Raw genomic sequence first — 25,316 nt, 5'->3', positions numbered from 1 at the left:
TCAAAAATAGAATTTGCATATGCATGCTCTTTCAATACTGCTATTTGTTCCACGAAATATTTCTCCTTGGCCAGTGATAAGTCAGGTCCTGGCACATAAATCCCAATGCTATTTTATCACTGCGTGCTGCCATGTGGAAACTCACGACTCTCCATTTTGCTGTCAGCCCCTTCTTCCCCAGCAGCTTGTCACATACCATTCACAGATTGCACAGCTTTCATCTACCCAGCGGTGGAGGCCCGCCTGCCGTGATTTCACATGCTGATGGCTGTAGGTCATGATGATGACTCAACACCATTCACTCTGCTGATCCTGCTAATGATCAGCCTGTCACACAGCCCACTGGCAGGCCACCAGGAATAGGAAGATTCAGTGCTTGGGGTAAGCAGCACCACCGATGTTGCGATGCTGTCGTGTAATTTTCAAACTGGAGGCTGCAGCTTCTCCTTTCCTCGGCCGGTAACAATTTGAAAGCTGCCTTCATAACGGCTGGCTTCCAGCACCACAGCTCTTCACCCTTCCAAAAGAGACAGAAGCAGAAAGGAAATATGAAGGAATCACAGACAGCAGCATGACAGGCAGAGAGCTTTGTTTGAGGGTGGCAGTACATCATCCTTCATTTTTACTGCATTATCCATCATAGGCACCTGTAGGCTACAGCTTCCCTGACTCTTGTAAGATCAGGCTCTGAATCAGAGAGACCAGATGAAGGTCTTTAACCGACAGAAAGAAATCAATTACCACAATAGATGAGTTGTAGCAGTTGGAGGTGAAGAAAAGAAAAACAGCCAGGGAGCTCTCATACAGCACGCAGCAATAGTCCATGTGAAGCACTTGTCGTGTCCCTTTAGGAGATGTTTTCAGCCACGTGAAACATCCATGGCCAGCAGAACCAACCTCCACCACTAGCCAAACACTGTACCAGGAGCATCTCCTGGCCAAGTTGCAAGCTTCCAAAAATATGGCCTTGAAGAGATCAACCTGGTCTTCATGTCCTTGCATGGCTTGACATCAAGCAAAAGTGGTGGTGAGGAAAAGACTTTTTCTCCTCTGATAAGTCTAATGATTTTCTAAAGATTTTTTTTTGGTGAACAAAACTGGCCAAACCTAAAAATTAACAGTACCGAGTGTGTCACATCTTAGGTGTTCAATGTGAGACATTCCAACGGTGTCAGATCTTCATAAAGCGTCAACCAGCTTTATTAATATTTTCCAAAGTTATTCAGTCTAGGGGCACAAGAAATTTGACCCCTAAAGTAACAGTTTATAAATATATATATATTTGTATAACCTTGAAATCATTCTAATACAAATTTGATGTAGTCATAATTAAAGAATCAGATTCTACTAGGTATTTGTCCATATAGCCATTGATGAGATCATTATTTCTTACCTCTTGCTAAGCTAATGTTAACATTCAATTGCTAGCATAGAACAGGTTTAATTATTATTATTATTTTAGGTATAAAGTAGCTTGCTTTTATATTAAAAACCCTGCTCATTTCCTGTACTTTCTGTCCAGCAGAAGATTTGAAGCACAGCACTTTTTCAGTATCAAGGAAAATCCTATATCTGAGGTTTCTCAGTGCTCAATTTGAAAAACAGGCCTTGCCAGATATGAATAGTGGCCATGTGTTAGATGATGAAGTCTAAATGCACTCATTTAATTTGCAATCAGACATAAACTTAACAGTAAACAACATCAGCAAATAAGGAGCATTTGATGCAGAGAATTTTTTACTAGGGATAACAAGCATGAAAGTCAAGATGGATACATTGCTTCAATTTCACGGACAATGAGAATTCGAAACAGACTGCATACATGCTGTTTTAACCTAGAGAATAAAATGTTTTCATTGTCTTAAAGCCTAGATTTATTTTCAATAACACTCAACTCCTATTTTTCTTCCTCCTAGTGATTTTCCCAAAATTTTCACAAGTTGGGAGTAGCTGTCTTAAATATGGCAAATTAGTTTTATTACTTAGTTAGCTGCAAGACAGCAAACAATAATTTTCTTGCTATTAATTGATAGCTACAGAAAAAGTGCAATGGATCACCTCAGACACCTCAGATCAATCCTTTTGTGTTTAGCATTTGTTTAGAAAACACAGCTTTGCAAGTGATTGAAGCAACGAAAATTGGCTACAGCCTCCTTTTGCCATATAGGGTAGAAATGTCTGTATTTAACACCCTGACAGATTGATCACAATGTTTGGTGGCTTCCTCAGGCAACTTTCCCCTACATACCAGGCTCAGCCCATATCTAAAGGTGCCTAAAGGACACTATAGCGAGAGTAACAGTTCATAATATTTTCAGAGGTAGGTGGAAGTAGGTGGAAGCCCCACTCCTATTCCTGCTGACATCTGACAGCTGAGTGACTTCAAGCTACTTCTGCTTGTCTCCCTGACCTTCTCTCTCCCACAAGAGACAGGGAGGAACACCATCACACTCCTTGTTTGATGACTGCCTAGCACTAGCCCAAGGATCCTCGCACAGCCGCTCTGCACCCTGCACTAGAGTAATTACACCAGTAGACTGCAAGAGAGTGCAAAAAAGATGCAAAATCCACTGAGATGAACCAATTATCTGATGCCTGCAAAGTAACAACTACATTTGCAGAATAAGAAAGAAGAGGTTGCAGTTTAAGTACACCCACAGATGCGAAATATGCCTGGGAAAGAATATCACAGCTCAGCAAAGCAATGGAAGAAAACTCACTGGGAGGAGCATGGGAGTAGTTGGGACAGAGCTGCCCTGAAAGATAAACAAGCAGGAGGAGGGGAAGCAAACCTTGGAAAAAGAGGAAAAGGACAAAGAACAGATGGTGGTGAACAAATAAAGCCAGAAATCTAGCAAGAATTATAAAACATTTTTATATAAACATCAGTAGACAAAAGAGCATATGAGACTGGTAACATTATTTATTAATTCGAAGACTGTGTATTTTATGGTGCACACCTGATTGGCAGGTGTGTGAGCCCAATTCTCATGAAGAAAACTCACTCTTCAGGTGTGCTGCTGCATTTGGAGGGAGGTGTTTTGTAGTTGTTTTAATGCGGCTTTTTGCCTATATTCACTGGCTGTGATTTTGCTCAGAGTCTCCCCGAAAGAAAATACCAGACAGTTCAATTTGCAGATAGGACTAGAGGACTCCCTGCCAAGCTTCTGTAGAAAAGGGTGTTTTCCCAGTCTTCAGAGAGGGTGGCTGTGGATGTCACATGTGGGATATTAAAGTCAGAGGAGTTGCTTGGAAAAAAGAAACAGTTGGAGAAAGCTTGAACTCTCTGAAATAGGAAAATATTCTTGGTTTGACCTGAGCCAGAGGAAACTGTCCATCCATGGTATAATAGACATCTCTACACCAGAGAAGATATGCTAATAACCACCACACTTGCTGAAGCAACAGAAATGAGACACATAGAAGGATGATACTTACTGGTGCCTCCATACAGGGACACTGAGGCTGACACCCTGCAGTACAGGCTTTGTGTTAGGCTGTGGGCAGAGGGTGAGGCTTCTCACCCTTACTTCAGCTTATTTTGCACTCAGTGGCTGGCTCGAAGGCTGGGGTCACTCAGAAATTACAACTGATAAGTTAGATCAAGAGCACTATGCCATGAATTATGTTTATTGGCCACTCTGGATACTGCAAAGGCTATTAATTATGTCTTACTAACAAATTAAACTTACGACTGATGACACAACCAACCACTACTGTGCCTTTTGCTCTCACTTGGACCTGCTGTTCCCCTTGAAATACTTAGAACAGCTGTCAAAAACAGTAAATCTACTGCTGTTGGCAATTGTACTTGGTTGTGTTTTACATGCTGGGGTGATCTGGTGCTGTCTGTATTATGCTGATATGAGTGTCTTTCTGTGGCACCCCTCATGTTTGCAATTGTGAATGTGCTGTGCCCTGAGACAACAAATCTCAGTGGTTTGTTGTCGTGTTTAACCTTTTTCAGTTCATACTTCTGCCTTGCTCTGGTTTCTCTGGCCTCAGTCACCAAAATTACAGGAAGTCTAGTTCAGTTTTTTGTTTAAAAATACACAGGAGAAGCAAGGTTTTGACATTGCTGTCCTGACATTTTTATATGGATTATATGTGTATAGATAGATAGATGGCTGTACAGTTTTCTTCTTTACTAACATTTCCTCCCAAGCAGTGGATTGAACACAACAGAGGTGAATAGTTACCTATCCAAAAAAGCACTTTGTGGCAAATTGGGTAAATCCATACCTCCTGCCTGCAAAGTGACATGTAAAGTACTGTAGGAGTTCAATAAAACCCCAAAGGCTAATATGAAGCAGATAATATTTACTTATATAAAGTAAGTTGTTGAAACTGTCTAACTAAATTAGATACATCCTATTCCTGTTTAGCTATAGTTACTTCTAGCAGGGGGATTATACTGAGCAACAAGACCTGTTTAAAATGAGAACACAGATTTTGCAGTAAAAGTAAACTACATGAGAGGGCATGGAATTTTTTTGCCACCAGCATTAATTCTTTCAGCTGTCTGGCTACACATCCTTAGCATGTGTGATAAGCTTTACTGGGTTAATCTGTTCTTTTAAGGAAAGAATTAAATGTCTTTCCTTGATTTTACACTTTTCAATTGACCCCAACCCATGATTTTGAATATGCTTTCCTCCATGCCCAAAGGATCACCCATTAGACATCCTAAGGAAGTCCTAGGTGGGGCACATGGGAGGTGCAGTCCCAGTTATCCTCGCTAAGAACCTCAACAACTTTCTGAAGCATCACTACCCCACGACATGACTGGCCACCACAGCCAGTACTTTCTCAGAGACTAGACATTTTTGCAAGCTTTCTTATTTCAAGATGATGTGCAGAATTCCTAGTTCTTCTCCTCAAATGCTGTAGAAAATCCTACTGCAAATACCAAATCCCGTCCAAGCTCGTATTCAGTTTGGAAACTCTGTACACATCTCTGTGTTTGTCATCTAGAGGTGAGGGGAATGCATTGCAAAGGCCCCTTTTGGCAATGTTAGGATGTTATTTGTGCCAGTTAACACGGGCTTTCCACAAATTAAGACACTAAACCTTTAGCATCATATCCACAGCTGCCTTTTTTCTTTTTAAGATTTTGACTATAAAACACTTTAACGTGTTTGTTAGTGTCTGCAGTGCATAAACTGCTGATCTAATGCTTTAGGTTTTAAATCAAATTGATGTTAGCAATTCATTTGCAGTTGCACAGAAATATTTCCAAACATACACAACACCCAAACCAATTCACTCTGAATGCTAGGCCTCTTTTCACACAGTGCATAATTAAATGGTGAAATGCATCATCCTTACCTTAGGGAAACCAGAAGTTTAAAGGGCTTAAAAAAAAGAGATTAAGGCAGCTGACAGAAAATAGGTTTATGCAGTGGCTCTCGAACACAATTTTGCCCATACAGCTTGCAGCTTACCTTGCAGCTTACATCTCCCAGTGGACCATACTGTGTCAGGTTTGGTATTCTTCTCCCAGGCATCTACTGCTGGCCATAGCTGTGGCAGGATGTGGGATGGTTCCCGTGATCTTCACTGCCTTCCCTGGGAGCTGAGGATACAGCTAGCCTTCCTGCCTCTGGAGCAAAGCTGACATTCTGGGATGAGACCACCAGGGCGTCTGAGTTGTGCCCTTGGAGCACGTGCCCTTTGCTCTTTCTTCTGGTGGTACACATTCCAACTCCAGTACCATCACAGGGTAAGACTGAGCTAAATATGCACATGGGTGCAGTGAAAAGGAGAGTCATTGCAAAGCCAGATACTACCACAGTTCCTCCACTCTGGGACTATTGATGAATGTTTATGCTCACAGCACTGACTGTTCATTAGCAGAAACTGTCATTTTTTCATCTGAGATCACTTAACTGAATTGCTTTGCCAATAAATTTCTGGCACACTTCTTCACAAGGAATGCCAGACACAGCAAACTGCTCAACTCATTGCTGCATCTACACTTTTAATAACTGACAGTTTCATTTTGTTCATTTTTACAGGGATATTGATGTATTTGGCAGTTCCTTAAGAGATGCCTCTCTGCTCAGACTGAGGCCACATCTTAAGAAACAGCAGACTGAAGATGCAGTATTTCTTTTCTGCTTTTCCTTCTTAATCTAAATACCTTCAGCTTGAAATGCCAAAAATTGGACTCTACCACCTCTTTTACCTATATATAATAAAAAGGAAACAAAATAAACACAATAAAAATGTCATCTTTAGAAATATGTTTTAATTTCCTCTCCATTTCCCCGAATGTTTCTTCATAGTCTATCCAAACTGAGTTTTCTAATGCTGTCCATCATTAAAACATAAATCTGAGCAGAGGTTATTTAAACTACTAAAGTCCACCAGGGCCTTTCTACAACCTCTGACTTCTTTCTTTTTCTAGGAAAACCTGCTTGAGAAGGGCTGCAGGGAGGGAATCACTGGAAGGGAACAAGCAGTGGCTTGAAGGGAAGTTTTTTGAATGGCAATTCTAATGGCAGGAAAGATGGCAGTTTTTCTGTGTTTCCTCAAGCACTCAACGCTTGCCAGATCTCTTCCAGGCTCTTGTGACTAAGCCATTCCACAATGCAGCAGGTGTGCTGGTCTGCAGTGTCTCAGCCGCAGTGGTGGCACACAAACTGTGCCTTTTAATGTGATGATTCTACCATGACTCAGTTTACTAAACCTTCTTCATCCCTTCTTCCAATTTTGGGGGCTGTCTTAGTATCTCTGATGTTCAGGCAGTCAGGGATAACTATTTGTCCTGCTTAGTGCACTTCAGAAATGCCTTCCTAGTGAGATGTACTGCTGCAAAGTATTAACACTCCCTAATCCAGCTGATCTACGAGAGAGTTTGTAGGCAAACTGCCAGTGCTCACAACATTCAGGGAGCTTATGACAACTGCATGAGCAATATGCTCCAAACTTGGATGCACAATTACTTACGTTTTCCTAGATCTGGGTTCATTTTTACCTAAATGAGACTGTTTGACTGTCTAGAGCTTCTTTCATTAAATATCACATACACAAGCATGAGAGCCCTCTTTGGCTCTACTTCTCATGCCAGAAGAGGCAGCCTCTCACTCGTGTAGTAAGAGTCATGCTACTGCCTTCTAGAGCTTCAGTGTCTTAAAGTCAGCAGCTACCTTGGAGATAAAGGCTCTAATCAGCAGTTTAGAGGGTCAGGCTCACTCTTACAAGGCCTTTTTCATCTGACTGAATCTGTATTTACTTGGTGCTCAGTGGCACAACTTCAGCAAAGGGAAATGAATGTCACTTAATGTTGTTAGTGCTTCTGTGGCTCACCTTTAAATCTAACCCATCTTCAACGCATTCTTGAACAATGAATGCCAGGAAAGGAGAGAGTTTGCACAGCAGTCACTGTGCCAAGGGAAAACATGAAAAAGTTCCCACACCACATAGTATCTCCCTGATTACAGATGCAAAGCTGAAGGCTCAGCTCACTTTTTTTAGCTAGAGGACAGTACAGGGAACCTGAGTTAATCTATCAGCTACCAGAATTCCCAATTCTTTCCTTGGTTTGCTGAGCAGTCTACAAAAGCGGCCAACATTGTGCCAAGACAGAGTGCAGTGCCATACTAGAGCAGAAAGTACCTGCCTGAGCCCCTTTCGCCGTAACATGTCCCTTGACTACTTTTCATTCACTGGTATCTATGTAGGTTAACTGCAACTTACATTTTCAGTAAAACAAGTAGGAAATCATTCAGGAGGAACTTGACAAGCTTGGGAGGTGGGCCTATGTAAACTTCATGAAGTTCAACAAGGCCAGGTGCCAGGCCTTGTATCTGGGTTGGTGCAATCCCGAACACAAATAGGAGCTGGACAGAGAACAGATTGAGAGCAGCCCTGAGGAGGAGGACTTTGGGGTTGCTGGTCAAGGGAGGTGATTTTCCCCTTCTACTCTGCTCTCATGACACCCTACCTGGAGTACTCCATCTAGCTCTGGAGCCCCTAACATAAGAAGGACATAGATTTGTTGAAGTTGAGTCCAGAGGAGGGCCATGAAGATGATGAGAGTACCTTTTCTGTGAGGACAAGCTGAGACACTTGGGATGTTCAGCGTGGAGAAGAGAAGGCTCCAGGGAGACCTTATAGTAGCTTTCCAGTATTAAAGGAGGCCTCTAGGAAAGCCAGAGAGAGACATATTACAAGGACAGATAGATAGGTAGAACAAGAGGTAATGGTTTTAAACTAAAAAAGGGCAGATTTCCTAATATTAGTGCATAGAAGTTCTTCACTATGAGTGTGGTGAGGCACTGGGACATGCTGCCCAGAGAGGTTGTGGATGCTGCCTCCCTGGAAATTTTCAAGGCTGAGCTGGATGGGGCTTTGAGCAACCTCATCTATCAGAAGGTGTCCCTGGCCCATGGCACCAAGGTTGGAACTAGATGGCCTTTTAGGCCACTTTAAACACAAACCATTCTATGATTCTAACTGCATTGGTCCAAGATCTGATCCTGTTCCTTTTACTGACTAGGTCATACAGATTTTTTACTCTTGTGTCAAAACCAAAACACAGCAAGGTAAACCAAGCACAATACCAGGAATCTCACATCAGTGCAGCAGTCATTAGCATGTAAATTCACTGCCTATCAAATTAAATTGGTAATTCTTTTTTCGCTCACCTGAAGAGTTTGTCTCAGTCTTTGTGGACTGGCATTATGTATTTTACTGCTGTTGAATTCCCTCTTGAGGCACACCTCAGCCTTTCTAGAGTTCAGTCCAGCTGACAAGTTCACAGAAATCACTCCCAACAGCCTCCATTTAAACACACAACTTAATATTTGCATTTACATGATCTTCCCAGGTTGTGGGGGACTGGACTTGAGAACTAGTCCCTTTTCAGGTAGCTTGTTAGGAACTCCTATGATCTAGTAAGTTTAACCTACTTATCAGTGTAAGGCATTTCACTATCAGCCAGCATAAAAGCATCACTTGCTTGAGCAGCAAAGTCAGCTGCAAACCCAAGAACTAACCCCCAGCTCCTTATCATCATACAGCCACAAGAAGGCAAGACCTCTCTCCAACCCTCCTGTGCAGGAGCTCACTGAGAACAAACTCAGCATGTGCATCTAATGCCAAAGCAGGGTGCTAAAAGCACTCAGGATATTTGCAATTACAGCAGACGCAGTGGGAGGGCCAAGTCTGTGCTTCTCCTGTGGAACTCAGAATAAAGCAGTAAACATCCAATCTTCTCACAGGAAGTTTCTCTTCACACTGCTGTTGTTTTGTTCACCCAGGTTTGAGTGTACTGGATCAAAGGTTCATCTAAATCAAATCTAGTTTTTCCAGAATTCATTTCCAAGCTCCAGTCAGTTGCAGCTGAGATTGCCTGAGCCAGAAGCAATGTCTCTCTGCTAAGACCTCTGGGAGGACTTTTCATCCACAGACTTCTGTGGGAACTTTTTAAACTTTGCATACAAACTCAGGCATATATATGTAGCACACTTTTGTTGCTATAGATGTATTAGTTCAGAGCATTAGCTCATTGATAAGTAAAATAGGTCAACTGCTTGATAGGGGCTAAATGGTTACGTAAGTAAAATGAATCCAATTAGAAGCCCATTTCTCTCACAACCACAGTCTTCTGAATCATTCATTGTTCAGGCTGAAGTTTTCCATGCCTAAAGACAGAAGCTTTTTTCTTATCCCCTTAAAGTCAAAGCAAAATCCCTGAAACCATTTTTAGGTTATGGGAGAGTGATTCTAACCAAACTTTTTCCAGAAGAACTACTGCAAAAACAAATGAAATTTGAAACTTAGACAAGACTGAGAAATCAATGAAAATTAGTGCTCTTGCATGCTTTGAAAGGAATTGCCTTTAATTTAGCCAAGTTATAGCTTTTCAAAAGAAGTTTCCTGGATACTGATGGCTAAGATGTTGTCTGCAGGTGGTCATAATGCAGGGGTCTGTGAGCACACATAGAGATTTCAAAGAGACTCTATGTTCATGCAAAACCTGCCAGTCACTGAAATCACCATGCAGAAGAACAATTCTCTTTTATCGGTATAATATTTTAAAAAAAAAGAAAAAAACAAAAAAAAAAAAACCCCAAAAAATCATCCAGGGCTTGCTTTTCACAAGATCTGAGCTAGTGCAGCCTTTGAACCTCTTCCAACATCCATCAGGTGTGAGAGCTCTGTGCATGCTCAAACTGTGGGAATAGGGTAGGCAGAGGTTAAAGGGAGGAAATCAATAAAACAACTATCTTTTCTAAGGGCACTATTGAATCCAAAAGAATCAGCTTTTCACTCTTTTCTCCTGGGAAGCAAAACCTTGCAGAAGCTCAGCTTCTGGGGGAAAGGGAGAGTCCTCCCTCAGAAAATCCAGTGGCCCCTGGTGGTCAGTGACTCCCCTGAGCTAAAAACGGTGGTGATAAGTGATAGGTCTTCCTGATCAATCTATTTCTTGGATGAGTGCTTTAACTCCTTTGCAGCCAGGGAACAAGATGAGTCCTGGTGAACAGAGGCAATCTGAGATTCCTGCTGTTCACTGTGAACTCCATGCTACGCTGACAGTGGTTCAATCATCTTTAAATGTTCCTTTATGGAGTCAACAAAGTTAAACAGCTGATTGCTTAGCAGCACGTCTCCAGAGGCACCTGCTGTGTCTGTAAGGAGTACACTGACTGAGTATACAAATCAGACTAGGCAAGAACCTTAGTAGGGCCAAATGCTTAGGAAATTGATACGGTCAGTGACCAAGCTAGGCTACTTGAACTTCCCTCTCTGCTTTTTGGAGTGAGCATTTCTTTTGATAGTGGCCGCATCTGATTGTTTTTAAAGCTCAGCTGGACTTGAAACAATGTAAGAAATTGTATAAGACAGCATCAAGCAAAGAAAAAACCAAAATATAGCCCCAGCTTCACACAATGACATTTTCTGAGAGGTTTCCTGAAGTATTTCCTTATACCTAGGTGCCACTCATTTGCACATCTTTGTTTACTTGGTGCCCACAATACCTGAAAGGTTTCACTACTTGCATTAATCTTCAAAGAAATTCTTATGAAGCTATTCCCACCATGTCAATTTATAGCTCTTTAAAATAAGATTCCTCTTCTGGGAATCATTTCCTTGGACAACTAATTGCAAAAGCAACCTTTTTTTTTTTTTGACACAATCTATAAATACAAGAATAAAGAAAGGCAACACCAATCTTACTCATCTGAAAATTGCTATTGTGCTTTCCCCCTGCTTTTAAAGTGTATGACATTTGGACAACGCATGACAGATTACTACCTTGAATTTATGCATCACCAGGAAATATTGTTATCTATCAGGCAATACTAAAACATGGGCCCCTAGAAGTTATTTATATGATTTTCACTTATTGTACATTTCTCTTTTCCCTCAAAAGCTTATCTGTGTTTCTAGTTTAGTATATTTACCTATTCTGTCCTTCATCAAAGTGCACAACGCCAAATTCTGAGCCCTTGAGAAAACTAAGTGCACAAAAAGGGTTAGCCAGGTGTCACACAGACAATGCAAGAACATGGCACTGGAATCATGTTCAATATTAAAAACACTATAATGGATGACCTGGGGGAAATTCAGTTAGGAAGAAAAGACAATTTCTTAAATTCTCCAAAATCTTAGGCTTTGACTGCTTTGCAAGTTTCAACCTTTTGTAAAGATGCAGCTATAACTGAATAAAACCTGGAAACACAAATAAAGTCCATGACAATTCCTATTTCTTTCAAAATGCAGAATTCCTTTCAATATTAATTTCAGCAGTATTCTAGATTAAAATATAATAAGCATCTGGTACAAAAAACAACTCCTGTATTCTTTCCCAAACAGTCAAAATGTATTTTACTGTTAGGTTAATCAACCTCTAATAACCAGGGCAGGAAGGGCTGAAATATTCTGAACCATCTTGGCATAAGCAAGCAAGAACCAAGTCAGATCCAACCAAAGAGTCAGCTTTGAAATCTGGCAACAAAACATAGTTGTTTCTGTAAGAAGCCCTAAATTACCTTTTCTTTTATGGGCTCCCAACTCCTCTAGTTGAGTTCTCAGTTTTTGTCACTTGCCATAGAAAGACTTTGATTGTGTGCTAAATAGTTTTACAGTAAGTGGGCAGGACTACAGGAAGCAAGACACAGATTAAGGAATTTATCCTCAAGAGTTCCTCTTATTTTGATGGGTTACCTTTTTTCCCCCACAAAAACTGGATTACAACTTTAAAGTCCGTCCTAGCCATGGATGGATCACCTCAGGAACACACCAGAGAACAAAGCACATTTCAAAGACACAAACTGCAGGACCTGGCTTAAAACTTAGAGCTGCAATTCAGGGACTCCACCAAAAAAAAAAAAAAAAAAAAAAAAAAAAAGGAACCTGACACTTGTGCCAAGACATCTGACAACCACAGGATTTGAGAGAGCATTCAGTTCACTTCCCTTTTTATCTGTTTGCCCAGCTTCCAGCTTTCCTCTTCAAGAAGGTTTGTTCTTCAGCAGCCACTGTCAAGCAAAGAGTTATTCCTTGAACTAGAATCTGGTTTGCCTTTACCTTGTGCAAATGACAGGAACTGTTTAACATTTAAGGGAGCGTAACAAAGAAAAGAATCTGGCTCTGCAGTCCTTAGAGCAGCTTAAATACCGAGGATGCTTTTACAGTGTTGAAATACACCAAAACTGAGGAAATCAGAAGACGAAAAAGCAAGAAAAGCATTTAAAATGTCTCAAATAAAAGAAGCTGAATAAAGGGAGCTGAAGATTTTTTTTTCCCTTTAGTGAAAGCCAGCAGAGAATTATAGAAATTCTTCAAGCTACATGGAGGCACATCTTCTATATCTGAATGTGAAACTGCACAGGATTTAAGTACATGCTTCCAAAGGCGTCTCAACCACTGGCCATTTCTGCTCCCACAGAAAGGCTACTTCTTTTCTTGTTTCTCTAGGTCTACAGTGTCTTCATTAAAGTTGTTTCTCACTCATAAATTTGGGTTCTGAGCAGAGCTTTGTGAAAATCATAAAATGGTGTATTTATTGTGGAGGGAAGCATAAAATGATGTGATTTTCATGTTGTGAGCACTCTTCCATCTATCTAAGAGAACCCACTAAAGCCCTGGAGGAGAACTGGATTCAAATGTATTATTCCCAGGTGGCTAAGTTACAGTTTTATACTTAGAGATATTGAAAAGAAAGAAACCTTGAGGATGATGCCAAGAAGCAGGAAAGATATTAGAGAGAACTGGGAAAAAAAAAAAAAAAGTGGGACTGGGATTTCTTTCTCCTGTATCCTTTCACAGAAAGGAGCCTCTGGCTTAGAAGCCATTTGGGGAAGAGAACTGTTTGCATTGTGTTTGTATTACAGCATTTTGACCAGGAGAAGTATTGATAGGAAAACCCAGTTAATTAAAACACCAACAATCACTTAAAACAACAACAAACCTGCTGGGCAAGTTCCTGGTGAGAAAATACTACTATTTGGGGTGTTTACTCCAAAATTTCCACAGAAAACCATGCAGATTCTGGTCTCTAATGCATAACATCCGGTAACTGATCCAGCCCTTCAGCCACATAAGGACATTTTGCAGCCTTTCTGCAGCCATGAACTCGGGATCCAGCTGCAGTACTTCCATTTGCACAGGGGCCTTGGATGCAGACCCCCGCAAGCAGGGTAACACTTTCCTTGTCTTCCCCAAAATAAACTACAAATCTTCCCAGGGAAATCAGCCTGCTCCAAACAAAAACTACTGATAAGCTTAATGACCCTCCTAGGCTGCAAATGAGATTTAATTCCATTAAAAAGCCAGGAAGCTCTTCCTACCTAACTGTCCATGGTTAAAAATATCTGTGGCTGATCATGAGATATTCCCTGCTAAGAAGCGTGCCAAAAACATTCTTCAAATCATTTTTAGAGGTTCCTAAATGTATTATTTATAGTTCCTCTCCTCTCCCAGAATCCTTTAGAGTTGGGTTTGTGGCATTAATGGAGCTTGGCTTTACAGGCAGAGATAGAAATAGAAACAATAAAACTTTAAAACTTACTAAAATATTTTACAAATAAGATACTGTGAAACATCAGGCATCCCTGGAGCACACTGTGGTGTGAAATACTCTGAAGGCCTTATTGTTGTTTCTTGGAGATGACCTACATAACTCGCTCACAGCATCTTTAGTCAGAAAAAGTGCATCTTTCCAAGAACATTTTCAGACCCCATTCTGAAAATGTTACAATCTGTCTATATATCCCATATACATATCTTTCTTACTTTCACATCTCTAAAATGCAGTGAGATGATTCAGCAATGCAAGACAGGGAAACAGAATAGGACAAAGAGGCAGATTTGTGAAAATGGGAGTTTAAATGTCTCTGTCTTTGAATTTTCATTCGTTATTCATCAAATATTATCATCTTTATTACATTTCAAAATACCACAATGAAAATTCAAGCAAAATACTTTTTAAAATATTAGAATTCTTGGGCAGACTTTGAAACAACTCTATTGATTCAAATTTCACGTTGAGAAGTGGCAGTTCCAGATAGCCTAATGGATTAAACAGAGCTCTCTTAAGTTATGGTGCCTTTAAGAGCACTGAAGTCCATGCCAATACTAACAATCCTGGATACCATCATCTCAGCATATTCTCCCCTGTATTTGCAGTCATGTTTTATGGAACTTTTCCAAACAATAGTATTTACTTACTCTGTGCAAATCAAAGTAATTTCTTTATTCAAATACAACTATGTGAAGCACTGTTAATTCAGAAGTGTTCAGTATACCTTTCCAGTTTGTACTACTGAAGAACATAAAGAACTTCCAACATTATTTAGTGACAATGACAATTACACAGTCTAGAGCAAAACAAGGAGAGGTTATTTTTAATATCTCATTTTTCAGGGTTCCTACCTATTTTCTCCCTTTTTATGAGCAAAGAACCTTCGGTCTTTGCAATTTTCTTAAGTCTGACTTTTTGCAATCCTTACATTCTGTCCCCTTTAAAACCCAAGCATTGCTTACTGCACAGTCTGTACCCTGTTTTCTGTGCCCTTGATAGTCTTTCAGACAGTTCCTGCTAATGTTCACATCTTTAACTTGATACAATTCCAACCTTTCACAACATTCAGACTACTGGATCCCAATGTCATCACTTCTGTATTTATGAAACTTTACTCTTTGAAGTCAGTAATCCTAGAATTTAGCTTACATGACACAAAAGAATATGATCAAAGCTGTCTTGGGTAGTGTAACTGTGCCAGTGTGATGTTTCACTTGACCTAATACACTTTGAATTTATCAGCTGGAGCAAAGTATGTGGCTGTACAGCTTCAGATATTCAAATCAGTCTGCTTAGACCTAATCTAGTTCATATGGCTGAGTGATATAATTCTTAGTTACCTATTTCTCCATCTGAAGAGGTTCTGGGCATTGGTGTTTGTTTGTGGGTTTTTTTTCATATTTTAAAGAAGACATTTTTGCTTACAGATACAAGCTTGTTTTCTACAGCCTTGTCTTCCTTGACATGTCAATTACTTATCAAAATAAAAATTAAAATAGATCACCATTTCCTATTAACTGTGTGAATAAACCTGTTAGCTCTAGATGGTCCTAGCATGACTAGTATCTGTCCACCAGCCACATGTATATTATTACAGAGAACCATCCTAGCAGTACAATTACAGGAAATCTGATGTGTACATAAATCCCTGTGTCTAAGCCAACCTTCGAGAACACAGCAAGTTTTGTAACCAACCAAAACTAAAAGGAGGGTTTTTTTATTAGCCTCTTCCAAAGTGACAGTAACCCAAACCAGCTGTATTTTTCCTGTCCTTTCCCACTTCATTACAGACTATCACATTAGCAATATATGGTGATACCACATCACCTTTTGCCTTTAGTTCTGCTCTCCTGGACTGCACGCATTTGTTTGACACTTGTGTTCTAATTATAACTATTATACTTGCTTGAGCAGTGGAAATTTCACCATGCTGCAAAGAATCTTTTTGAGGACCATACACGAACTTCAGCTGTAACTGTTCAGTTTCATTCAGTGTTCATACCTGACCTTTCATTACTGCATCATCTACCTGATCACTGTTCCTCATTGCAACATTCTTTGTTACAATCAGTGTTGCAGAATAATTTAGGTCAGAAAAGACCTCTTGAAGTTTGTAATTCAACCTCCTGCTCAAAGCAGCACAAGTTTCAAAGTTATATGAATTTGATCAGGGCTCTGTTTAGTTTAGTAAACCTTCAAAGCTCTTGTCTCTGTGATTTCTCCCTTATCCCTTCCCCACTCACCTGATTTTTCCTTCCTCCCTGACTTTCTTTGCACTGCCTTCCCCTACCCTTTACTTCTTCTTGAGAGACTGTCAGAACTCTGCAGAGGATCATCTAGTCTGCAAGGTCTTGAAGCATCAACTTCTCACCATTATCCTTTACAGACTCCTGCAGAGAGTTCCTTTTGTATTGAGACCACAAGTGAGCAAAGGAAGCGTTTTTTTTTTTATTCCTCAGAAGTTATTTCACATTATCATATCTTCAACGGTAATTCTGTCCCTGGCAGGCAGCACAGTACTGTTTTCTGGACCAGCTGAGCTTGCAGGCCCTCAGTTCTACTTAACAGAAAGTCCTCACTAAGACATCTGCTCCATGTCTGTTTGTATCTTTGCTCTTCCTTTCAACTGCACACACTTCAGTCCATCTTACCTCGCTGGTCACAAACGTTCATTGCTGATACAACATCTCTGGTTAGACACAGTAGACAAATGTACACACATTTCAAAGGCATGTAAGCAGCAGTCACTGGATTCTGCTCATTCATAATGACTCTCTTTTAGGAGGAATACCCTTTTGTTATTATTTGAGGCAGGTTTTTTTGTAAATTAAGCAGCTCAGCAGGTGATGGGTTAGACAGTATTCCACTGGCTCCCACTACTGCCACAGAGCCACAGATTCTGCCATGGGATACAATACTAGACACTTCTGTTTATACATGTAAGCACTGTCGTTGCTACAAACCAAAAGAGCTGTAACCAAGGACTGACAGCTGTCCTCCCCAAAGCACTACCAAGCAGTCTTAACTGCTGCAGGATCTTCCTATGCAGGTCATGTCTCAAGCAAGCAGATGAACAGGGTGTGCCTTTTACTGGGTGTCATGCTTTAAAATTCAGTTATTGAGATGTCCTCCGTGCTCCATCATTTCTAGCAGTAATCGAATTTCCTTGTTGCTTTTTGTTTCTATGGTATAAATATCACTACTTAACTCAATTTAAGTCACAAAATACCTCATTAAAACCCATCCAGAAACTTCTGGTAAGACAGGCATGTGTTACTAAACCCTCATTTATATTTAATTACAAGGATGGAACATACCACATTATTTTAATACAGAACATTCACATCTTGGCTTCACACCTTAACCAATTAGGGATCAGAACCCCCAGTCTTCAATTATTAAAAGTTACAAGAAACCTACAAGGGATGAAACACTGGAACATTTTAGCTGGACATTGAAAAATTCTGGAGGAAAATTGGTTATGTTCAAAGGTATCACTGATCAAGCACAGGCAACAAAGCTATAGGTAATTTTCTGCAGTTAGAGAATAGAGAAGACTGCTGAAACTCGTCAGTTTCTGCCTAGTGAATGTATGATTAATGGCACAAGATGCTCCACTAATGTGACAGAAGCCAAAATTCAAAGTGTAACAGCTATATGACTCTGGGGTTCAGCTTAAATTTGAAAAAATACAATGTGCCTCTCTCAAAAACCCCACACCCTCTCCCTGCAACCCCTGACCAAACCTAAAAACTCCAACAACCACTCAATAACCCCCAGATCTTTCCTGGATACCTTAATGTTAACAGTTATTAGGATCATTTTGAAGACTAATTCTACCCAGCGCTTGACCTCAGGCAAAGTGTTCACAAGACAAAGACAAGCAGAGAAATTGCTGTCTGAAGGCATGATTATTCTGTGCATTCAGTAAATGCAGTAATAAATGGAGCAGCAGACTGTAGAACAAGGAAACAGTATATGACCTTTGTCTTATAGACCTTCTCAGACTTCTCTAAAAGTCACTCCAAAATAAGCATAAAAAGCAAGGCTTGCATCAGTGAAGCATAAAGGAACCTCCAAATCAGCCCACCCCTGCCTCATGCTGGTTCTAGTCTCTTTTCCAGACTCTTGATTTCCCTTCTTTTAATGCTCCTTCCTGCTGGTTTACAGCCCTGCATGCCAGGGAGCCAGTTCTCTGCTGCCAGGGACTCTTGTTACAGTACCAGGGAGGCACACATGTTGTCCATTTCTTTCAGGTGCATTTTTTATTCAAGTCCCACAGAAATCAGTGGAAGAAGTCTTGGAGTCTTGGATCAGAACCCAGTACATTCAAACCTTTCAAAATGAAATGAACCCTACAGTTTGTTAAAAGGGAGATGCTGGAAATGAGTCTACACCCAGCCAGATAGGGCTTGAGGAAGAAATTTCTGAGGTCAATTCAAGCAAGCTTGACTTGCTACTCATTTTTTATGGTTATAGCACCAGTAAGAGCATTTTAGAAACTTCTGCATTTCCCATTTGAAAATGTTCAGCTAAATGCTGTAGGCACACATAAGTTGCAGCAAAGTATTTCTCTAGGTTAGGCTCTCACAATCAACAGCTCAACTTCTGTTTTCTAAGGCAGCTAATAAGCAGCCTTAGGGAAGGAGAGGAAAGTCCAGGACTGTGTTAAATAGTCTAAGCTATAAAAAGAAGTGTTAAATGTAACATTATTTTCAAGTGGATAATGTGATGTAGACATCAGTTTTGAGTGTAGTTTGTAGTATGGTTTGAACATAATATTGAAAACATTTTCAGCTGACATTTTGAACACCATGCTGGATCAGTTCAGTCCTTCACCATTGTACCTGCATTTTCAGGCCTATGATTTGGCATCAAATGATTCAGTGGGCACAGGACTTGTTTGGGTCAGCCAAATATTTACACAGTAACAGAGCAGCAATTCTTATTTTTGTGATTATCATCAGCTAAAGAATTTTATATTTTCTACATTGCTCAAGTTATACCTGTGTCGAGAAACTGAGCCATTCTGCAGCTCCAGCCTACCCTGATGCCTGTCTGTATTCCTTACAGATGCTCCATTATATTTAATATATTTTAGAAGAAAAGCATCTGTCTTTTTATGAGGAATAGCCCTAATAGCAATTTCAAGTGCAAGCCTAAACCAGAAAGTTTTAGATCCTCAGTTTTCCTTTCTCTAAGACCTCTTTTCTTTTGCTTAGGCATCCACAATATTTCCAGCATTTAAAAAAATGTTGCATTTACAGTGGAATTTTCAAAGTATGAAGCCATGCTGGCACAGTCTGGTGCTAGCTGATGTTCTAGTAAAAATTTTTGTCAAGCAGCGGAAGCATGCTGGGCCCATAACCCAGAGGTCGATGGATCGGAACCATCCTCTGCTACCTAAAAATCTGTGCTGGTTTGGGGCCAGACAGATCGTCTCTTGCCCCGAAAGGGACAAAAGAATGAGACTCACACAAACAGATTGGAGAGTGATGGAAAGTTTAAATGGAAAAGCAATTGGTGAAGCTACAAAAAAAAAACCTACAAACTACAAAGCATAGTGACAAAGAGTATCCCAAAGCGTACAGAACCCCTCACAAAATTCCCAAAGCTTCCCAATCCTTCCCTTCTTCCCACCTGAGGGTAAACCCAAACCCCCCAGGGCTCTTTCTTCCCCCTCCCACTGCTAGGCAAGTCTCAGGCTGGCCAGGTCTGAGACTGCCCCCCCTCCATTCTCCTCCTGGCATTAGGCCTAGACAGGCCTAAGAGGCCTTGAGGATACTCCCCCAGCATTACCCGATAAGAGAGGACATCTCCCGTGGGAGCAGAGAGGGAAGAAAGAGGAAGAGAATGACTTTGCAGATGGCCTTATAGGGTGCAGGACTTATGGGTAGAAATACGTCGTTTCCTGTGTCCACCCCTGTGGGTGGGCACCCAGGACACCAGAGGTGTATCTCATGCGGCAGTGGCAGGGGGCACCCAGCCTAAACTGCCACACAAGGTAGCACTTTTTGGCTTAGAGATCTCACAAAGAGAAGAGGTAAACACAGTTCTTCAGGAAACTACATGTCAGTTGAAGAAAACAAGTGACTATATAGCACATAGAAATGACAGCAATCAAATATAAAATATGGTAGGAATCATCAGTGCAAGAGACTTTGCAACAAGGGTTCACTTTCATTTGGACTGGTTATATCTGAAACTACTTTAGGAACCATTCCTGTCTTCAGCTGAAGATAAAATACAAACTGAATAAGGACTTGTGTAGGTAACCAGTGGTTTTAGTAGAATTTTAGAAAACAGGTATATATTTTAATAATCTGCAAATTATATATTCACTAAAAATATGAAGGCCTTTCCTCTCTGCACAGGAATCTGAATGTCAATTTGATGATTACTACTGGTAGATGGAATTTTGATATCCATTTGGTAGTGATTTACACCAGTGTTTTCAAGGCTGCCAACAAGCAAATCCAGAAGGCAGGCAGCCAAAATTCCAGAAGAGATAGCTGTCTTTTATTTTATAGCTTATGCATTTTGAGCTTAATATGATTTTCCACTAACAAGTTCTGTACCTTCTCCAAAGTGCTAAAACTAGTGTGCAGAACTGCAAAGCAACACAGCCTCTTTGAGGCAAGCTGGTATTAAACTGCTGATAAATTATAAAAGTTATACTGTTTACTTAAGGAAAAAGAAAACAGTGAAGCTAAAAGAATTACTCATGATTTATTGTGGACACTTGTTTCAACGGACATATTTTTAAGTCTGATTATACATGAAACAACAATGTATCAGGCTGTCACTTCCCCTTTGATACAGAATGAGCAGATAGGTAAGAGACAAGGAAAAGATTGCTGTAACACTCAAGAGGTGCACAAAGTATGCACTGTCTATACCATGTCCTTGATAAATACAATGTAAAACATTATCTAATTTTTCAGAAAGGCATCAAAACCAACCTGCATTCACAGGAGAAAAAAAAGAGCACAAACAGGAACAAGCCTTTCAGAAACTTTAAGTAGAACTGTTCAAATCTTGTGTTAAATAGGACTGAATGTTTTCTAATGATTTCTCATGTTAACAACATTGCATTTTTCACAATAATAATAGTGAAGAAAATGCTACTTTTCCATGAGCCTAGACTCTATACATGAAATGAGGCCACAGCTACCACTTCATATCCATCAATGTGAAAGATCAGACAGTTTTGCTGTGTACAGCATTTATTCTTCCACTGATAACCTACTGGAAAAATGACTCCCTGTCAGCACAGTATGTGTTCATTGTTCCTCAAAGCAATAGCTCCCACTTGACCATTACCATCTGGAACCAAAATGACATCAGCTAAGCTGTTGACTATATAGAAAAGGTACTCCTGAGCCACGTGTGCCTCCTGAAACTAACTGCACAGAATTGAACACCACAAAGAACACTTCTCATTGTATTAGAAATTGCAAGTTAAGACCTAAGAGTCAACATTATGCTTTCTACAGCCTGTTTAACAGGTGGAAAATAACACTAATTTTGAAATAATGGGCTTAAACTGGTACTCCATGTTCAGATAAGAACTGGGAATGACTCCTCTTCTTTGCTTTCCTCTCCCTGGCACAGGCTTTTATCTGACTATAAAACTTATCATCCTGTCTCCTTTATTAGTAACATTTGTCTACCCAATAAATTCCTAAGCTAAGTCCTGTTTCATAATCCATAGCAGTACAAAGAAAAAATGCCAGCTTTAAAAAGAGCATTCTTGCATAGCAGCATAGGATCACAGAACTGTTTCAGTTGGAAAAGACCTTCAGGATCAAGTCCAACTCGACCAAGCCTGGTGCTAAACCATGTCCCTTAGCACCACATCTCCGTGTCTCCTCCAGGGATGCAGATTCAACCACCTCCCTGGGGAGCACATTCCAATGAAGACATTTCTTTTAATATCCAATCTAAATCTCCCTTAGAAAACCTTGAGGCCATTTCCTCTCATCCTGTCACTTGCTACTTGGGAGAACAGACCTACACTCAAGCCCAAATCTTGCTGTACATGCACATCCCTCAGGTACCCTCTTCTAATACCATCACAGAAGCAGTCAGAATCTACCAGCATGCTAATAAAGCTTTTCCACAGTAGAGACTCAATACCTTTTTTATGGTTTGTTTTGTTGTTGACATGTTTTATGATAAACCCAGTAAAATTGGTTAAGCTGGTCATCAGGCATTTTGCTGTGCTATTTACATAGAAAACCACAGTTGGGAGCTGAAAGAGAAGCCTCGTGGCCTTACAGTATATTCTGGGAAGAACAACATGGATAGTTAGCACCTTTGTGGCTATTTTTATACTTCAACTTGTTCAGCTTATAAAGAGAGAAAGGATACTGGTGAGATAGCTCTGACAGGCATATTCTTCTTGATAAACAGTAACAAAATACCCTTTAAGCCTTTTTTTAAAATTATTTTTACTGTAAACTGTCAGTTAATAAACTAAACCTGAATTTCTTCCTCTGTTGCAAGTTCATGGCTTGGATCAATAAGACACATTCCTATCATTTTCCTATCAGACATTACTGAAGGAGCAGTAGGTGGCTGTATAGTAAGTAAAGAGAGAGAGGGAGAAAAACTGGGAGTCATGGTTGGTGGAGGGTATTCAGGACTATGCATAAGGGGAGAACGAGGATGTTTTTTAAATGTTTGTCCTGATACTGTATTTGGCATTCGTGGTGGCACTGTCCTTACACCAGGCTGAGCTACTGATGTTATCAAGGGAGGAGGGAAAACAGAAGACTTCTCCTTAGGGAAGCTATGAATGTGTACATTCTCATCTTTCAGTTTTGCAATATCATTAAACACCAAGGCAAAAGGTTGAAATCTGGGTTCCCAGTTATAGCCACCTCCAAAATCCTCATCAGAGGTGCTAAGAGTTGCAAGTGAATCGTACCCAGAGTCCTGCCTCTCTGGCATCAAGATATATTCTCTTGTCAGGTCTGTCATTACGTCTTTCTCTTTTATTCCCATTTTCTTCAGCATTTGAGACAGCATTTTATATGCATAGGCTGTCTCACAGGCTTCTTCTCTGCCCTCTCCTTTAATGGCCTGCACACTCTCCATGCTTTGTGTGGTGGCCATGTAATCCAATTCACCAGATTCACAGGAAAGCTGATCAGACTCTCTCGGGATCCCCGAATCTGGCACCCGTGAGCCACACTCACTAAGCATTGAGTCAGTACTCTTTCTGCAAGGATGATCATTGATCCTTTTGATTTCCTCATCCTCTGCAGTTTCTCCTTCAGTAGAACCATGGCCACTGGAGTCTGAATGCCTGCAGGGGCCAGCATCATCCTTCCCTTCTCTGATTCCTGCTAGGTTCAACCATTCTGCTATAGCACCCATGGGAAGCATACTGCTCTCAGTACTCTGGATTTTATGGCAGTTCTTATCTTCACAGTCTGAATTCACATCAGTAGCTAAGGAGGCTTCAGCTTCTTTTTTCACACAAGAGTTCATCAAGTCTTTCTGCTTACGTCTCAAAATAAGCACGACAAGACCGACCACAAGCAGTAGGAACACTACCAAGGAGACTGAAAAGCTAATGGTCAGTCTGTATGCTGACAGTATGGGATAACACTCAGCAGAATTGGAGATATTCACCAGAACGGTGCATATTGTGAACTTTGACTCAATTTTGGGGCTGTGAGCCCTTACCAACAATTCCAGGGAGTCATCACTCCTTTTGCTGCTATTTTTCTTTCTGTGAACACTCTGAGTCAAATAAATATTACCAGTAGTTTGATTCACAGAAAAGAATGGAGATGTTTTTAGCAGGGAGTAATGAACAACTCCATCCAGTCCACCATCGCTATCTGATGCTGTCACTCTGCCAAGCAACTGGCCTGCTTCATTCCTCTCAGGCAGATTAAAGAAATACTGATCTTGTGTAAAGACTGGGTCAAATTCATCTGTCCCCTCAATATCCACCTGGACTGTAACAGTAGCCAGCAAATCACCTTTGTCTTTTGCTTGGATGATGAGACAGTACCTATTCTGACTTTCATAGTCAAACATTTGCTTTGTAAGAATATCTCCTGTCAAATGATCGATGACGAACATGTCATGGTCTCTAGGAGCTTCACGATGAGCCAAACATGAAGACTGGATGGAGTAGGTAAGATGTCCATAGGAGCCTTTATCAAAATCCAGTGCATTAACAGCACACACAGAAGAAAAGGTAGGCAGATTTTCACTGACAGTGCAGCTCAGGCTGGGAAACAGAAACAGCGGGGCATAATCATTGTCATCCAGGATGCTAATAAGAACAACAGAAAAAGCCACATTTTTTACATCAGCTCCTCCATCTGTGGCTTGGATGACCAAAGTGAATGTCGTGGCATCCTCATAATCCAGCGTTTTCATCAAAGCCACCGCTCCCATTCTCCCATCCATGCGAAAATGTCCCCTGTCATTTCCAGAGATGATAGCATAAGTGATCTCCGCGTTAGTGCCTGCATCACAGTCGTTTGCTGTAACTTCTGTGATATGGCTACCTACAGGGATGCTTTCTTTGATGTGAATGTGGTATTCTGGGCTACTAAATACTGGAGGATTATCATTGACATCCAGTACAGTTATTAGGACAGTAGCAGTTGAATTTAAGGAGGGTGTTCCACGATTAGAGGCAAGGAGGACCAAACTGTGTGAAGCTGCCATTTCCCTGTCAAGAATATTGCTTAAAACAAGACTGCCAACGAGTTTGTAGGATGTTTCTGACTCCACCACGTTTGTTTCCACAGAGAATAAATTCGCAGCATTGCCATCAATAATGGAGTATTCAACATAGGTGTTTTCATGTGCCCAGTCATGGTCGATAGCAGAAAATGTGAGGATACTTTCTCCAACTGAGGCATCCTCACTCACACTGAGATTGAACAGAACCCTTGTGAACTGAGGGGCATAGTTATTGACATCTTCTATGTGCACTTCTACGGAGGTAATTGCACTCAAAGTGGGACTGCCACCATCTGTGGCTTCTATCAGGAGTCGAATACAGGAAACGTTTTCCAGTTGTGTCACTGGTCCCACAGTGAACACTGAACCTGAAAATAAACCAGAATTAACAAAACCTCACACTTCACACTCACTAAGGCAAGTAAATGATTTCAAAAGACAAATCTAATCATATTTGAAAGTTACTGTAATGGCTGCACACCCTAGAGTAACTCTCTGGCATCCTGAGAGTAGTGCCTCAACAGCTCAATGTCTGGATGGAGATCAGTGAAGAGTGGTAAGCCTC

At 40.7% G+C, this 25,316-nt stretch overlaps 1 protein-coding gene across 1 annotated transcript in view; it reads right to left on the bottom strand.

Annotated features, from left to right (window-relative positions):
• Window positions 1–22,513: 22,513 nt before the first annotated feature.
• The window catches only part of DCHS2 (dachsous cadherin-related 2), a 98,065-nt gene continuing 95,262 nt past the window's right edge, over window positions 22,514–25,316 (bottom strand). Inside the window, exon 20 of the mRNA XM_054382945.1 lies at window positions 22,514–25,119. Coding sequence (XP_054238920.1) covers window positions 22,514–25,119 — 2,606 coding nt within the window. The remainder of the gene's footprint in view (window positions 25,120–25,316) is intronic.

Source organism: Indicator indicator, chromosome 8 (assembly GCF_027791375.1).
Source record: "Indicator indicator isolate 239-I01 chromosome 8, UM_Iind_1.1, whole genome shotgun sequence".
In the NCBI taxonomy this organism is placed as follows: domain Eukaryota; kingdom Metazoa; phylum Chordata; class Aves; order Piciformes; family Indicatoridae; genus Indicator; species Indicator indicator.
This window is presented reverse-complemented; position numbering and strand designations above follow the sequence as displayed.